The following is a 17,855-nucleotide window of genomic DNA, read 5'->3' as shown; positions in this document are numbered from 1 at the left end:
TTCAGCCTGGCGTGATTTGCAAGAGCACTTTGGGTTTGACTGTCACTGTTATTATTTGTTCCCATTTGGTGAGGCCAGACTCAACCCAGGCAGCTGTTGATGAAATTGGACATGACCCATTGATCTGTGACATCAATTCCCAGAGCAATCAATTGACTGAAAGAAAGGCACCCAAAGTCAAATCACCATTATCATCCACAAACGAAAAAGGAAAATTCTCATTTGTTTCACCTTTGATTTCCAAATATGATATACTAGGAGGGTCTCCAGCTTCGTGCCAATTAGAAAAAAATATGACAAGAGAATTAAAAAGCACCAAAGGACATCTTGACCTCAGGGGAGGACTAGGTTAGACTCCATTGATCAAAGTTACTGCGCTTATTCCGCATTGGTCCCCACAGCCAGTGGGTCAGAGCTTTTACATCTGCAACCAGCAGTATTTCCACTAATTAGCCACACATGGTCCACCTTGAAGGTTCTTTGAGCCCAGTCATTAATTTTTTTATCCACTCCTAAGGTAAGTTGTAAATGCATGGTATCTCTTGTTTATAAGAAATACAGGAAATCCCTGTGGGGATACAAAGATAATATTTGAAATAAAATTCAGGAAAGGAGCACTGACTTTGTACACAGGAGATGCTAAATTAGTATTTGATAATAAAAGAGAATTCAAGAATATTTCTTGGACCTGTAGTTATTTAATAGTAAAAAACAGGTTTTTTTAGGAAACATAGGAAAGCTTGTCTAAAGGATCTTGCTCTTGCATGCTCATATGCATGATTGTATTTCTGTTTCATGTATTTCTGTTTTTCGGTGTTCCTTTCCTTGCTATTTAAAAATTATAATTTACTAGTTTTAAAGCGAGAGTGGCAAAAAGAAGCATTAAATAGTTTAGGATTTCTAAACAGAGAATAAGTTGATAAAATGAGCTAGCTTTTTCACCTTGGGGTTTTTACAGAAAATAGAACCTCTAGCTTTTTTTTAAGTGCTAATAAAGGAGTTCTTTCTTTAAATAAAGAATAATGGCCAGACAATTTTAAAGGAATAATTATGGGAAAGGACCTAAACTCTTTAAGAGAGGATAGAGCTTAGTAAATTTTTGCTTCTGTTAATGAGGCAGAAGTCCACAATTTTTAAATCTGATTTTTTATTTGCATGTGCTAGAGATGACTACATTTTTAATTTTTGAATTACAAACAATTCACAAGTATATAGAGTAAAAATAGCCTCCTTAATACCTCTTCCAAACTCTGACAAGTACCTACTACTTTAAAATTTTAATTTAAAATATTGTTTATACATATGCATGTACATACCGCTATAAATTTACATAAATGTATATATTAGATAAAAATCAGTCATGCTTTCTTAGAAGAGTCTTTTTCCTTTTCCTTTTTCTTTTTTGCCTCTCCCTTTAAGCTCCACCCTCCACCCTCATGTTCTCCTACAGACCTCCAGTAACCTATATGAACTTCCTCATGTGTGCCCTTCTGTATTTTTTCTCCATACTTCTATAGCCACATACACATGCATTTCCTATACATATGCATACACATATATGTATATTTATAGGATTTCATTTTACTCAGTGATCTATGGATGAATTAATTTGGGGAGAATTGTTGTCTTTATAAATTTTGAGTTTTCTAATCACTGAGCATGGTATATCCCACCATTAAATTTATTTATTTAAATAGTGCTACGTGTATGTGTATTTAGCATTGTCAGCAATTCTCTTCTTGAAACTGTCCTGCTTTGGTTTCAGTGACATTGCCCTTAATGGTTTTCCCCCTCTTTCTCTTTGGCCATTTCTCATTTTCACCTGTAGACTTTTTTTTTTTTTTTTTTTTTGCAGTACGCGGGCCTCTCACTGTTGTGGCCTCTCCCGTTGCGGAGCACAGGCTCCGGACGTGCAGGCCCAGCGGCCATGGCTCACGGGCGCAGCCGCTCCGTGGCATGTGGGATCTTCCTGGACCGGGGCACGAACCCGTGTCCCCTGCATCGGCAAGCGGACTCTCAACCGCTGCGCCACCAGGGAAGCCCCAATCTGTAGACTTTTTTTCCCCTGTGCTATTTTTCAAGGTTTTGTCATTGGCTTACTTTTTCTTCTTGTCCCTAAGTGGTTTCTACCTATTCAATGATTATTCACAAATGTTTATTTATCTCTAATTTGTAACTTTTGTTGTTGTTGTCTTCTGGACATCTCGACTTTTGCCATTCAGTTTTGTTGAGTAAAATCTGTAAGTTTTTTCCAATTATAATTTCTGGCATTAATGGGCTTCAAAAGCCACCTTCTACTTCAAGATATAAAATATGTTTTTACATTTTACTTTAATACTTTTATAGTTTAGTTTTTACATTTAATACTTGTATCCCATCTGGAATTTATTTTTGTGTTTGGAGATAAGTAGGGAAAATATAACAGTTCCATGTTTTTTTCTCTTATATTTTTGAGTTGATATTCATTTGTTTTTTTTCACTGTCCATTTTATACGTCACTGGGCATCCTTGGTGACTAAGTACTGTGAGGGCTGGACCAGGTATACATTGTTGAATTCCCTGGCATCTAGCACAATGCCTATGTGATAGTAACATTTTAGTAAACATTGTTGAATGAATGAATTGTGGACGGAGAGAATTGTTTCATTATCTGTTTTAACTTAATAGCACTTACCCTGTTTTTTTTCTATGTCTTTCATACATGGAAGTCTTCCACATCTTAGAAGCCTTTAAGCTCTCAAATATTTTAACCTCATTGAACCTTGAAAAACATTTGGTTTTTTCAGGGTAAACCGAGTAACCTATTCATATCAGCTATGCCTTGATTCTTTCCCAGCACCCAAGCTTGCTAGAGAAGCAGTTTATATTTACTTTTCTTCTTTTTTTGTTGTTAGTTTGTTTTTGTTTGAATTTTATTTATTTTTTATACAGCAGGTCCTTATTAGTTACCTATTTTATACATATTAGTGTATACATGTCAATCCCAATCTCCCAGTTCATCCCACCACCACCACCACCCACTTTTCTTCTAAGGAAGCAGAGCTTCTGTGAAAACCTGCTGTTGCAGATGTGGCTTTGTAGATGTAATCATATGTCATTGCTGGTACTGTTTCTGAGCCTGCTTAATCTTTACTGCTACCCTGTGCCAGTTCCTGAGGGTTTATTTGGCTGAGTTCTGTTTTCTTTACTCGTACTTTCAGTCTTGCGGTGGGAACCATCGATGATACATAATGAGGATCTATTTTGTTTTTCTGTTGATGATTTTTCCAGTGATAGAGTCAAGGAACTGAGTTTTAAAAAGAGAAGACAATTCAATCCACTATTATTTATTGATACCTTAGTGTGCCAGACCAAAATGAAATAGAAAGTGTCCCTATCTGCAAAAAGAGTACCTTTTCAGGAAAGGTAACATAAGACAACTGTCACAAAACTCATTTTAGGCACAGTACCAAGTGAGTGGGATAAACACTAGTGTTGTGTGAATTTAGGAATGGGAAAAATCACTCTGACTTGGGATGGCTGGGGAAAACTTCCTGGAGGAGTTGAGGCTTATTTAAGATCATGTAGGATGTATGGTAAATATGGCTTCTCATATGTTAGAAAAATGAGCAAAATTGTGGAATGGAATGCATTGTACAAATATGATGGCCAATGAGTATACCAGAATGACAGTCAACTTTGTGTAGGAGAGAAGATGACAGGAAGGGAATTGGGTCAGATTGGGGAGGGTCGTTAGTGTTTTTCCCAAAACATATTCCTTAGAAATACCCTGTTTCAGCAAGCACAGGCCATAAATATTAGAGCTGGAAAATCCTTTGTAGTTTTGTTGACACGAAGAGAGGACCTGCTGTACTGATGAGCTCGTCTTTATATATTACATCCATGGATGCTATTAACCTCAGTGTTTTCTGTATATTTCAGACATTAGTCCCTTACCATGGGGGATTGGAATTTATTGGGTGGCATCCTAGAGGAAGCTCACTCCCACTCAACCATGATGGGGAAAATCTGGCTGACCATCCTTTTCGTTTTCCGGATGCTGATACTAGGTGTAGCTGCTGAAGATGTCTGGGATGATGAACAGTCAGCATTTGCCTGCAACACCCAGCAGCCAGGTTGCAACACTGTCTGTTACGATGATGCTTTCCCTATCTCTTTGGTCAGGTTCTGGGTTTTACAGATCATCTTTGTGTCTTCTCCCTCTCTGGTATATATGGGCCATGCACTTTATAGCCTCAGGGCCTTTGAAAAAGAGACGAGGAGGAAAAAGTCACAGCTTACAGCCCAGATGGAGAATCCAGAGCTTGAATTGGAGGAGCAGCAAAACATAAATAGAGAACTGAGGAAGTTGGAGGAGCAGAAGAAGATCCAAAAAGTCCCTCTGAAAGGATGTCTTCTGCGTACTTATGTCTTACACATCCTGACCAGATCTGTGCTGGAAGTAGGGTTCATGATAGGCCAATATATGCTCTATGGGTTTCAAATGCACCCCCTTTACAAATGTACTCAACCTCCTTGCCCCAATGCAGTGGATTGCTTTGTGTCCAGGCCCACAGAGAAGACCATTTTCATGCTCTTTATGCACAGCATTGCAGCCGTCTCTTTGTTCCTCAACGTACTGGAAATATTTCATCTGGGGGTCAGGAAAATCATGAGGGCACTTTATGACAAATCCGGCGGTGAGGGCATTGAGGACGAAAGGGGACCTCCATTTCATTTGAAAAAATATTCAGCGGCCCAGCAGTGTATGAATTGCTCTCCCTTCCCTGAAGGAGTCTCTCTACTTCAAGCCAGCAATCAACAGCAAGTCTTCCGAGTCAATGTGCCAAATTCTAAAACCACGTGGCAAATCCCACAGCCCAGGCAACTTGAGGTAGACCCTTGCTGTAGTAAGAAAGACTGGGCTAAGGCGGATCAGCACAGGGGACAGCTCCATGTCCACAGCCCGTGTCCCTGGGATGATGGTGCTAGAATTCAGCACTCGGCACAGCAACCAGACCGTTCTCCCTTTGGCTTGCAGACTACAACGCCCCAGTCCTGGCTAGATACCACGATGGCTCCTAGACATTGTCCATCACGTACAACAGGACCCTGGGAGCAGTCCCAGGACCTGCAACCCTCAGGGGAGGCTCTCACAGGTTTACACAGCCACTGCAGACACAGCGATGGCAGCATGAGAGAGAGCAGAGCCCAGACAGACAGATCTTGCATGGGCAGTCGCGAGGCCAGATTGCTGTCTGAAAAGGGACAGCTGTACAGTGACTCAGTAAGCTCCAGTTCTCAAAATAGCTCTTACCTGGACTTTCCGCACCGGGAAAACAGCCCCTCACTTCCGCCTTCAGCCACTGGGCACAGAACATCAATGGTAAGTAAAGACAGACAGCCTGACTGATCATGGGACTTTCACAAGAGGTGTTCCACCTTGGTTACTTCTTAGCCTTCTGTTTCCTCCTTCTTTGTGTATATATGTGTGTGTTGAGAGAGAGGGAAAGGAGGAGAGAGAGGATAATTTATGGAGAGTTAAATTCTTCCATTTAACACATTCAGTTGAATTTAATTCGTAAAATAAACTTATTGAAAACTTTTTATCAATTAGTCTTATAAGTGCTGGGTATATAAATGAATAAAATATCATGTGTACCATCAAAGGTCTCAGAGTCTGGATGGGAAATTAGGTAAACATATAAATGATCAAGTGTAAGGTGCCATGTTAGAGGGAGTGGTGTGCAAAGGAGGGAGAAGTCAATTCTTTCTGGATGGGTCAGGAAAAGCTTTATAGTTGAAGCTACTTTTGAACTGAGTCTTGAAAGACGTGCTGAGTTTCTCCAGACCTGGGAGGACTGGGGTACATGGAAGGAGGCTGTCCCAGTACAAGGAGAACACAGACAAAGGCTGAGAGGTGTGACATAGCAGGGCTGTCTGGGGAGCCACGTGTGTCTGGAGCACAGACTAGTAGGAGGGCTTCAGAGAGAGGGAAAGTTGGAGAAGGGGGCATGGAGGCCTTGCAGGGAGGCAGTGGAGAACCCATAGAGGATGTACAGCAGAGGAGTGACTGGATCAGAGGTGCACTTTGGACAGCTCTTTGTATCAGAGTGTGGAAAACGGATGGAGGAGGGATCATTTGTAACCTTGAGTTGCCCTTGTCTCACTAAGGAAGGAGGGTGTGCTCCATTGTTTTAATAGCTCTGGCATTTAAAAGTCATACACAAATATTTGTTGATATATTTCACAAAGAGGAAGATCAATATTGTATTGATAATTCTGTTCTCTGAAAAGCCACTGTGGAATAAACATTCCCTGGCCATTGTAAGGCATAATGGATATTTACTGTGGATTCTTCTCAATTCTGAAAAAAAAAAAAAAAAAAAGGGAGAGAATGACACATGTTTTACGTACTGCTCCTAACAACTTTTTTCCATGAAAAGGAAAAATCCCCCAAGTTAATAGGGGAACTTCCCAATTGAGTTCACTTGGTTGAACTCACACTCTTGCTTTTTCCTTTGCTTCATTCTTTGTGTTAATAATGATTGAATCCTTCTACCCTAGTTTCGTATCTCCCATGAGATATTTTGTGACTGCGCTAACGCCATACCTTGAGGAGGAATCATCATACCTAGATTTTTCCTAAAATGCTTTTTTTCAAACTTATTTCTTGTCAGTGACCAGCTGTCTTCTCAGGAGATTACGCGTACGATTATTCTATGGCTGTTTGGAACCCTATGCCAAACTGTAGCAGGGTTCTCAACTCTGGCTTGAGTTAGAGTCACCTGGAGCTTTAAAAACATCTCCATGCCCAGGACCCATCCACTTCCAATCAAACCAGAATCTCTGGAGATGGGATGGAGGATTGGTATTATTAAAATTCCCATGGCGATTGTAATGTACAGCCAGGGTTGAGATCCACTATTTTATTTTATTTTTTATTTTTTTTTACTTTTTGGACATGCCCTGCATCTTGAAGAATCATAGTTCCCTGACCAGAGATTGAACCTGGGCCACAGCAGTGAAAGTGCCAAGTCCTAACCACTGGACCACCAGGGGACTCCCGAGATCCACCATTTTAGAGTAACCTTGCCAGTGGCCACTGCTTCTTATCTGCATTTGTGAAGTCAGCATGACAACTTTCATCATTTTCTCTCTCCTGTACCTCACTCCATGTGAGAGGAGCCTTTGTAGTAACAGAAAATTGAGGAAGAAAAAGCAGTGTTTAGTTGAAGCAGATTTTCTTAATCGCAGATTATCTTTTGGGAGAGACCAGCCTCACTGAGGAGCTTGGAGAAAAGATGATGAAGGTGACAGGCCCTCTTTCTTTTTCATCTTCCTCTTCCCTGTTTATGTTTCTAAGAATTATAAATAATGCCTTTGGCCACAGAGATTTCCTACTTATGGTCACTTTCCCCCAAGCCTCTTGACAGGGGAAAGGCATGAAAGGGGGTTGACAGGCCACTTCACTCCCCAAATGGTGGAAGTCTTGGGAATTGAGGCCACAGCCGTCAGCTCCAGAGCACTGTAGCTGACACATCATACTTACCGCAAACAGAGGGATCTTTCATTGGAAATTAGCGCAGCAAGCAAAGGATTGTTCGCATCCACTTTCAATACATGGACTGTAAACAGCTTCTTACACTGTATCAGGTCCCAGAGGGCCGAAGTTTTAGGGCTCAATCAGATGTATTCTGATTGCAGCAGTTGGTGTTTCAGAGGGAAATGACTTCTGGTAGGTACCACAGTTGCTTTGCCACTTGCTCCCCTTAGAGAGAACTGTCCTGCAAAAGAAATCCACGCTATTATAGGTCAGAAAAAACACCTGGAAGAGCTGCGATTTCCACTCCAAGACATTTCCCTTGCCATCACCCAAACCCCGCAATTTTTTCAAGTCTAAGCTTGTTGATTACTAAATAAGTTTCTGTAAAGGTTGGTTCTTTGTGGACAGACTTAATTGGGCATGGAGAGCAGACTTTTAGTCTGGCCGAGTGAGCATGGGGAAGAATGCTGGTTGAGTTTTAGGAACCCATGCTACCCTCTGTGATGAAGACTTTCCTCATCGTTGAATGCCTTCACCTGTCAGAGATGCTGTGGAGTAGTAATCCTCATGCCCCATTCTACTTTAAATCACCAGGGAAGCTTTGAAAAATGCCCTAATAAGAATCTCTGCAGATAGAGCCTGAGCACCAATACTATTTTTTAAATTTATTTATTATTTTTGGCTGCGTTGGGTCTTCGTTTCTGCACGCAGGCTTTCTCTCTAGTTGCGGCAAGTGGGGGCTACTCTTCGTTGTGGTGCGAGGGCTTCTCATTGCGATGGTTTCTCTTGTTGTGGAGCACGGGCTCTAGAGCACGAGGGCTTCAGTAGATGCGGTGCATGGGCTCAGTAGTTGTGGCTCACGGGCTCTAGAGAGCAGGCTCAGTAGTTGTGGCACACGGGCTTAGTTGCTCCGCAGCCTGTGGGATCTTCCTGGACCAGGGCTTGAACCCGTGTCCCCTGCACTGGCAGGCAGATTCTTAACCACTGCACCACCAGGGAAGCCCCCAATACTATTTTTTAAAACTCCCAGGTGATTCCAATGTGCAACCAGAGCTCAGAACCACCACTGTAGAGGAGGAAGGTTTTGGCATTAGGAAGAAGGTTGCCCTGTGACCTCTTCCAATCTTTTGTGACATTGAAGTGCTAACAAAGAGCGTTCTCCTGTAGTTCCACAGAGCTGAGGACCTTTGCACTTACTGGTCCCTCTGCCTGTGATGCCCCACCCACCCCAGGACCTTGGCACGGCTGATGGTGCCAGCTGTGCCAAGGTCCTGGGGAGCACTCTTGGGCCATGATCATGGAGGGGAGAGCTAGGAACGAGGTTGGAATGGGCAAGGGCTGATCTGTTGGGTGTTATAGGCCATGGAAAGGAATTTGAGGTGGATGGTGCAGGAGTGATGGTGGTCTGCTATGTATATTTTTAAAATCACTGTTTCTGATGAATCTCTTGTAGAGATGCTATGGTCTGAATGTTTGTCCCCCCCCCCAGATTCATATGTGAAACCTTAATCCCCAGTGTGATGGTATTTGGAGGTGGGGCCTTTTGGAGGTGATTAGGTCATGAGGGTGGAGCCCTTATGAATGGGATTAGTGCCCTTATAAAAGGGGCATCAGAGAGCTCCTTTTCCCATCCACCATGTGAGGACACAGTGAAAAGATGACTGTCTGTGAACCATGAACTGAGCTCTCACCAGACACTGAATTTGCCAGTGCATTTGTCTTGGAATTCCCAGCCTCCAGAAATATAAGCAATAAATTTCTGTTCTTTATAATCCACCCAATCTATGGTATTTTTTTATAACAGCCCAAATAGACCAAGACAATGGGTAGGAGTGCAGTCAGGGAGACCAGCTAGGAGGCTTGCACAGTGTCCAGGTGAGAGGGGAGTGTGGCTCAGACCAGGGGTACCACTATTAATCGTTTGAAAGAAGAGTCTTTTTCTCATTTCTTGTTTTTCCAATTAAAGTTGTACATGCTCATGGAAAGACATTCAAGCAGTGTAAAAGAACATAAGAGTAAAATGTGAACCTGACCATGTGAGGGTTCATCTGTCACTCTCACCTGGACTCAATTCCCACTTCCCTCACCAAAGACAATCACTGTGAACAGAATGGGGTGTGTTCCCCTACCTTCCTCACTGCATTCACAGTCTGTCTTTGAGGACAAATATATGTCCGCACCTATTTTTTATTTTTTTCAAAAATATAAATGTGATCCTGCTGTAGAGATGTCTCTGCAATTTGCTTTTGCTTCATTAATGATATGTCTCAGGGACTCTCCATGTCAGCACCCACGGAGATGCCTCGGTTTTACATGCCTCACGCTTTTCCATGAAATTGATGAACCATAAGATACTTGATGGCCATGTAGCCGTTCTAAGTTTTTCCTGCCGCAGACAATGTTGCAGTGAATGTTTCATACATATATCTTTGATCGGTACCTAGAAGTGGAATTATTGGTTTTAATGGGCATGCACGTTTTACATTTTGATAGATGCTGCCAATTTTTGCTCAGGAAGGGCTGTACCAATTGACCCTCTTTACCAGTGCATTAGCACTCTTTCCCCACACTCTTGCCAATATCAGACGTTATCTCCCCCCACCTCCAATTTGACAAACTAGAAATGTTTCATAACATTTCCCAACATTTCCAAAATGTTTGTCTTAATTTACATTTCCACGATTACTAGTAAGGTTGTTCATATGTTTATTAGCCATCTGTATTTCTACCATGAATTATCCTTGTCTGTTTTTCTGTTATTTGTTTTTCTTCTGATTTCTAGGAGCTCTTTTATGATATTGTATTAACTCCTTGTCTATATATGTATTGAAAGATATTCTCTCAGTCCGCTTCCTTCTTATCCCTGTGTATGGTGTCTTTAAAATTTTAATATTATATTAAATCTAAAATCTCTGTGACTTCTAGGTTCTTTGCCTCATTTGGGAAGGTTTTTTTGACTCAACAGTATTAACAGGGGTTATTAGATGGGTGTTTGAAGAGTTGATTGTTACAATTTATTGAACTTTTTGGCACAGGAGCTTTACACAATATATCAATTACCAAAGAGTCTAAAGAAGAGGAGGAAAGACTCCCACTTTACTGAGTCCCTGATTGTGGTCTAGACACTGCCATGGGCTTCTTCACTGTGACTCTGTGATTATTCCCATTTAAGGATAAGGAAATAGATGACTTGTCCAAAGTCACGCAATTAGGATGTGGTAAAGCACAGTCTTTGGGACATAGCAGGGACATGAATTAATATTTACTGAATGAGTGGATGGGCTGGAATTGTATCCCAAGCTTGTCTGACTCGACCCAAGTCCTTCTCCCATATCCCATTGCTGCTTCCTGCTCTCCCTACACAAGGCAACCTAAGTGTAGCATATTTTTAAGATAGATTATTACAAAATGGAACATCCACATTTGGTTCAGTTTTCCCATTCTACATTACTGCAAAGTCAAAAATTCTGGTTAATTGTGGAGGGGACAAAGATGGAGCTTTGGAAAAGGTTGGCCTTTTAGTATTGGACCTGGATCTTGGACAAAACAACCACAACTGGATAATGAGGAGGAGACGGCAGGTGGGATTCAGATCTTCTGCCACAGCGCTGTTGGGGAACAGAACCTCTTCCATGCACGTTCATCTCTGGGGCAAGGTCGGGGGATTGTCTTCTGTAGGAGGTTTTTGTTTGGTTTTGGGATACTTGTGACACACACAGAGTCTCAGGTGGGTAGGCAGGACTGGCTTTTACAAGCCCTTTGAGTCTATTTTGTTTTGTTTCAGAACATGCTTCTAGAACTTTCATCCATTATGAAAAAATAATGCATCCTGGGACCAGAAAAAACAGACTCAGGAGCAGCTGGCATCTGCGAGATAGAAGTTGTATGTTTGTCAGCTCAAACTGCAGGAGGAACTCTGAGAACCATCCCCTCCAGAACCATGAATCAGGCAATGTCTGTGTATCGGGGGCTCCCAGCTGGGCTCCCTGACTGCTGGGCTCAGCCTCTCACTGCTCCGCTTGGCCATGCTGCCTGAGGCCGATCCAATGCTCTCCACACACCAGGGAGGGCACTCTACCCCATCAGAGAAAATCTAGGGGCAAGAGCCGCCATCCGAGGGGAGGAGAAGTGGAATGTGCTACCATCCCTACCAGTAGCTGACTCTGCAGCAGCAGCAGTTTGGACCCTTGAACGTGGTTCCAGAGCAGGCTGGGAGCTCTGCCTGCAGCCTGGGCTCAACACGCTTCCTGTCTGTACACCAGAGGCTGGAGGGAAGCTTTCTGTTTTCTTCCTCTCATCAGCTCATTTCTTGGGGATGAAGCAGCTGGATGTTCGTCCCTAGATGCCATTACATAAAATATTGGTTACAGCACTGGCAAACACTCGCATCACATGACTTTATCCTTCTGCTGGGATCGTGGTCAGTAGTGATGCCATGACTGTGGGCCAGCAGGTGCTGGGGAATCTCATTCCCAACTTCCAGGGGAGTGACTGAAGCCAGCACCACTTCCTCACCCTCCCCACCCTCCCAGTGGTCCCGAGCCATCCAGGAGAGGTGCATCAAAACACTGAACACTTCTTATAGAGCACAGAGGCATGGATGGCTGTGTGATGTCCACTAACTATCCAGTCGGTGAGGCTGGTTGGCTGGTCATTACTGTCTGAGTTCTGAGAATCAGGAAGGTGGACTCAATTCCCATGGAAGGAGCCACTTAGCCCTGTCCTCTGTCCCATGGCCAGACTCTCCTATCCCTGGCCACACACCTTGTAACAAAGGCTTCAAGTTATTGGGAGAACCAGTTTGTTCCAAAGACACAAAGGTCTGCATTATCTATATCCTGCTGAGATAAAATCCATACTCCTTAGCCTGGCACATAAGGCCTTCGTGGGCTGACTCCTGCCTCATGTTCATTCCCTACCTCCTGTGCCCTAGCCGGGCTGCACTATGAGTAAAGCAGATTGCCTTCCCATTGTGGGTGACCAGCAGCCAATCTGTTGAGGGCCTGCATAGAATAAAATGGTGGAAGAAGAGTGAATTTGCTTTCTCCATTTGAGAAGTGGAGTCTAATTTCCAGCCCCTTCAATCTGGGCTGGCTTTAGTGACTTGCTTGACCATAGGATTCAAGGACAGTGATGTTCTAGGACTTCTAGGATCTTGCAGTTTCTATCCAGGCTCCTTCTTGGAGATCTCTCTCTCTCTCTTCTCAACCCCAAGTTGCCATGTAAGCATTCCAGCTTACAGTTCCAGTTGAGCCCAGCCTTCCAGCCATCCCTGCCAAGACACAAGACATGTGAGTGAACCTATCTTGAACCCTCCAGACCAGGCCATCTACTAACTCAATACCACTGAATGCCCTCAATCAGCATCTCATGGAAGAGAAGAATTGCCGTCTGAGCCCTGCCCAAATTCCTGAGCTCCCCAACTGTGAAATATTATTAATGGTTGATGTTTTTAAGTCACTGTGTTTTAAGGTAATAATTTGTTACAAAGTTTTAGATTACTGGAACAGTAATGGTAATGACAGAACAAAATAATGCAGAGTTTTATTAAAATTGTTACATGAAATATGAGAATGGAAGGCCAAAGGAGGACTTTTTTTTTTTTTAGAAATTCATCTCAAGTAGTCATCACTTCACTACTCTTTTCATTCTTTTTTTTTTTAAATTAGTTTATTTATTTTTGGCAGCTTTGGGTCTTTGTTGCTGTGCACGGGCTTTCTCTAGTTGCAGCGAAGGGGCTACTCTTCGTTGAGGTATGCAGCTTCTCATTGCAGTGGCTTCTCTTGTTGCAGAGCATGGGCTCTAGCAGTTGTGGCTCGTGGGCTTCAGCAGTTGTGGCTCCCAGGCTCTAGAGCGCAGGCTCAGTAGTTGTGGCACACGAGCTTAGTTGCTCCACGGCATGTGGGATCTTCCCGGACCAGGGCTCGAACCCGTGTCCCCTGCATTGGCAGGCGGATTCTTAAGCACTGAGCCACCGGGGAAGGCCTGGAGGACTTTAATGTTTGAGGAACTTAAATTAATAATCACTCCCATTTATAGAGTATAGTAATTAAATTCCCTTCAATATTTTAAACTCCATTTATAAATGTAATGCATTTGATCTGTTTTTTAAACACTTCATACTTGTAGGACAAACACAAAATCCCTGACAAGTAAAACATTCCTGAGTGTTACCGAGTCTAAGCTCGTACTGCTCACCAGACGACAGGCCAATAATTGAGAGATGAGTTGTTGGGACAAGGAATAACAACTTTATTCGGAAAGCCAACAGACCGAGAAGAAGGTGGGCTCGTGCCCCAAAGAACCATCTTGCCTGAGTTAGAATTCAGGCTCCTTTTATACTAGAAGGGGAGGCAGCAAAGTCAAACATCTAGTTCCCATCAGCCTCAGGAGGGAATGTGTTAATTTCTTCCTCTCTGCAGTCATTCACAGGTGGGCCTGGTCAGGATGTTTCCTGTGATGGAAACAAAGGTATTCTAGCTTAATGCTCATTACCTGGGAAGCAGGGTTCCCAGAGATGGGCCATTATGTATAATTTAAGCTTATAGGCAACAGCCCTTTAGTGATTAACTTGTAATAGAATACAAAAGGTTCTTCCCTATTACATTAGTACCTAAACATGTAGGAATCCTCAAGTTTTCTCAAACATTCTAATACTTTTAACAACATTGGTCAACTTCTCTTACTTTTCAACTTAAAATCAGAGGCCTATGAATATGGTGAACTTATCTGCATTTCAAAGTAATATATCCACCTAGAACAGGAAAAAAAAAGAAAAAGATCTAATCCAGGGAAACTTGGAACACAGTACTTGGACTATATATCTTTAGTTTAAAACAAAAAAGCAAAGAAACAAACAAATTTTAAAAACCTGCAAACAAATTGTAATCTCCATTTAGTAAGTTTGCTGTTTACAGTGGTATGAAGGTAGCAATTCTGAAATTATACTGTGTATATTGTAAAGCTGAGAAATATATTGATTATTGTGGGAAACAGTTCTCACTATGGGAAAAGGATGATACAAATATGGAAAGGAGGAAGACAAGGAGGGATCCTGTGTTTTGGGGTTGGATTAGAGATATCAGTATGAACTTATGATTTGAATATGTATGTCTATATACATGCGTATATTATATATATTCATATTTACTTTCTCCTCTGAAAGGGCCTAGAAGAAGTGACACAGCAATAACAATGAGCATTCATACCATACAGATCTTGGTCTCTAAATACTATTCCTCAGTAAAAACTCTTTAGAAATATGGATGATCCAGGAGTGGGGCAAGAGGGAAAAAAGATGATCCTGAAATACCTTGCTGTACCAGAAAGTAAAGAAGTGTTCACAGTATGATGGGGGATATGTGCAAGAGCAACTGCTTATGGGTGAACCTGAATAATGGAACACTCTGAAATTGTTTGCAAAAAATTATGAATTGGTACATTGTTCTGGGGGAAAAGTCCCTAGCTTTCAATGGGCTATTGAAATTGGCCATTGGGCATTACCTTCCTTATTGATGATTTAATTCTAAAGAAATGGCTCCCAGGTCCTTGAGGAAAAATTCCTCATTTGTGAAACTGGCAAGAAGCTTATTTTAAAAGACTTACATATATTTGAAAAGGAGAGTGAAAGGAATTCTGAAAGAAAAGGGAGGGGTGGGACTTCCCTGGCGGTCCAGTGGTTAAGACTCCGCATTTCCACTGCAGGAGGCATGGGTTTGATCCCTGGTCGGGGAACTAAGATCCCACAAGCCGCCCCACAGCCCAAAAAAAAAAAAAAAAAAAAAAGCGAAAAGGAAGGGGTGAATGCGGGGAATTTCTTCCCTTATTTTTCAACAGGGAGAATAAGCCTCTTAATTTGCATTTGTTCCTACACAGTTTATAAGTAGATAGGGAAATCAGATAGTATATCAGTTTCTAAACAAATATATTTATTTTATAATTCACATAAGTGATTTAATTAAGTAAATTGCTCCCAGTTTTCTCAGTCACCTAAATACCTGGAAGGATTGACTATTTATTAATTGCCTATTATATGTGGGACAAAGTAAGTTGAGATACAAAGATGAATAAGGCAGATCCTGTGTTCCAGAGTTTTTATTCACCCTGGGAGATAGATACAGAATCAGAACTTTTAGAGAAAAACCAAGGCCTAGGAAGGTTAAGTCATTTAACCCAGGTCACAGCGAGTTAATGGAAAAAAGTGCATCCTTAATGACTCAGGTCTTTAGATGCTGGTTCAGCACTCTCTGAACTTAACATAATACTTCTAATGATATCCTAATGAGGTGCCAGTAATTTTTTTCTTAACTTTTTAAAAAAATTATTTATTTTTTATTTTTGGCTGCATTGGGTCTTTGTTGTTGCTGCGCGCAGGCTTTCTCGTTGTGCTGAGTGGGGGCTACTCTCTGTTGCGGTGCATGGGCTTCTCACTGCGGTGGCTTCTCTTGTTGCGGAGCACGGGCTCTAGGCATGTGCGCTTCAGCAATTGTGGCTGGCGGGCTCTAGAGTGCAGGCTCAGTCATTGTGGCACACAGGCTTAGTTGCTCGGCGGCACGTGGGATCTTCCCGGACCAGGGCTTGAACCCGTGTCCCGCATTGGCAGGCGGATTCTTAACCACTGCACCACCAGGGAAGTCCTGGTAGTTCTATATTTAGTTTTTCAAGGAACCGCCATATTGTTCTCCATAGTGGCTGTATCAATTTACATTCCCACCAACAGTGTAGTTTTAGTAAGGTTTGTAATAGTTTCCTCTGATGCTGTCTCCGGGCTGATAAGGGTCTAAAGTGTTATCTAGTGATTAGCTTCTGTCTTTCCTGGTAGAGGTAGAAGAGGGGACACTTTTATAAATTAATGGCAAATAGGGGGAGGGCAGAGAGCTTTTGTATAGGCATACCTTGTTTTATTGTGCTTCGCTTTATTGTATTTCACAGATGCTGTGATTTTTACAAATTAAAGGTTTGTGGCAACCCTGCATTGAACAAGTCTATGAGCACCATTTTTCCAACAGCATTTGCTCACTTAGTGTCCCTGCGTCACATTTTGGTAATTTTCACAACATTTCAAACTATTTCATTATTACTATATTGTTACTATATTATGGATACCTGCGATCAGTGATCTTTGATGTTACTATTGCAAAAATATTACGACTTGCTGAAGGCTCAGATGATGGTTAGCAGTTTCTGGCAATAAAGTATTTTTAAATTAAGGTATGTAATTTTTTTAGATATGTTATTAATAGCACACTTAATAGACTATAGTACAGTGCAAACATACTTTTAAATGCACTGGGAAACCAAAAAAATTGTGACTCACTTAATTTTGATGTTTGCTTTATTGTGGTGATCTGGAAGCAAACCTGCAGTGTCTCCAAGGTATGCCTGTATCTGTTTCTCTCAATTGCCTTCAGTTCAAGAAAGCTTATATACCTTTTAGACAAAGAAGCAATAAATTTATGAAGAAATTACACGACAAAAGGGGTTTGGGCTAGGGGCAGTAAGTTGTAGGAAAGAGACTAGGAGATATAGGGAAGATAAGGATTGTTTCAGTAAGTTTGTTTCTACAAACCCATTTGAATGTTGATTACCAGTGTCAGGTGACAATGATGTTCTTTTATTGCTGGTTCAGGGAGGGCACATTTCTCATGGGAAATTTGATGGCCTGTTTTTAGGTAGAAACATCTGCATCTGTTGTTTCCAGAGTACCTTTAGCTCAAAATAGTATGCCAAAGTGGCATATTTTGGGGTGGCATGTCTTGAAATCCTTCCTGCCAAAGTGGCACGTTTTGGGGGTGGCATATTCTGCTACCCTTTTGTACCTGAGTCCTTTTGACATGACCCTAGTAGTCTTTTAAAAAATATATTATTTTACCTTTTATTATTGAAATTTCCAAACATATACAGTAGTAGAGAGGCAAGTCTATGGACCCCCACTACCCCAACATCCAGTTTCAATAATTATCAATATATTGCCAGTCTTGTTTCATCGATACCTACACTTCTTATCCTTGTTGATTCTCATTAGCATTACTTTTAGAGCTTTCTTGAGGCATAATTCACCCATTGGAAGTGTGCAATTCAACGATTTTAGTAAATTTATAGAGTTGTGCCACCATCACCACAATCCAATGTTAGACATTTCCATCACCCCAAAATGTTGCCTCTCAGCTGTTTGCAGTCAATCCTTCTTCCACTCCTATATCCAGGCAACCACTGACCTGATCTATCAGTTTAGTTACTTTAGAGCTGTTGATTTTCCTGCTGCTGCCCAATAGAAGTCTTGGGATTTCTCTTAACAGTCATCCTAAGTATTCTTTTCACATTTTTCTTT

At 41.8% G+C, this 17,855-nt stretch overlaps 1 protein-coding gene across 1 annotated transcript; it reads left to right on the top strand.

The window, feature by feature from the left end:
* Nucleotides 1–3,342: 3,342 nt before the first annotated feature.
* GJA10 (gap junction protein alpha 10) lies at nucleotides 3,343–16,632 on the top strand. The gene is made up of 2 exons (XM_030859505.3): nucleotides 3,343–5,365; nucleotides 11,310–16,632. Exons 1-2 carry the CDS (start codon nucleotides 3,938–3,940, stop codon nucleotides 11,346–11,348), a joined length of 1,467 nt encoding a protein of 488 aa, XP_030715365.2. The 5' UTR covers nucleotides 3,343–3,937; the 3' UTR covers nucleotides 11,349–16,632.
* Nucleotides 16,633–17,855: the final 1,223 nt, after the last annotated feature.

This window comes from Globicephala melas, chromosome 14 (assembly GCF_963455315.2).
Source record: "Globicephala melas chromosome 14, mGloMel1.2, whole genome shotgun sequence".
NCBI classification, from domain to species: domain Eukaryota; kingdom Metazoa; phylum Chordata; class Mammalia; order Artiodactyla; family Delphinidae; genus Globicephala; species Globicephala melas.
Note: the sequence above shows the minus strand (reverse complement) of the source record. Positions and strands in the feature narration are given on the sequence as shown.

What these genes read in the sequence shown, in the direction of transcription:
- GJA10 (XM_030859505.3), top strand. Translation starts at nt 3,938, where the DNA reads ATGGGGGATTGGAATTTATTGGGTGGCATCCTAGAGGAAGCTCACTCC. An exon ending in CTGGGCACAGAACATCAATG is followed by an intron (nt 5,366 to 11,309) that starts GTAAGTAAAGAC and finishes GTTTTGTTTCAG; the next exon opens with AACATGCTTCTAGAACTTTC.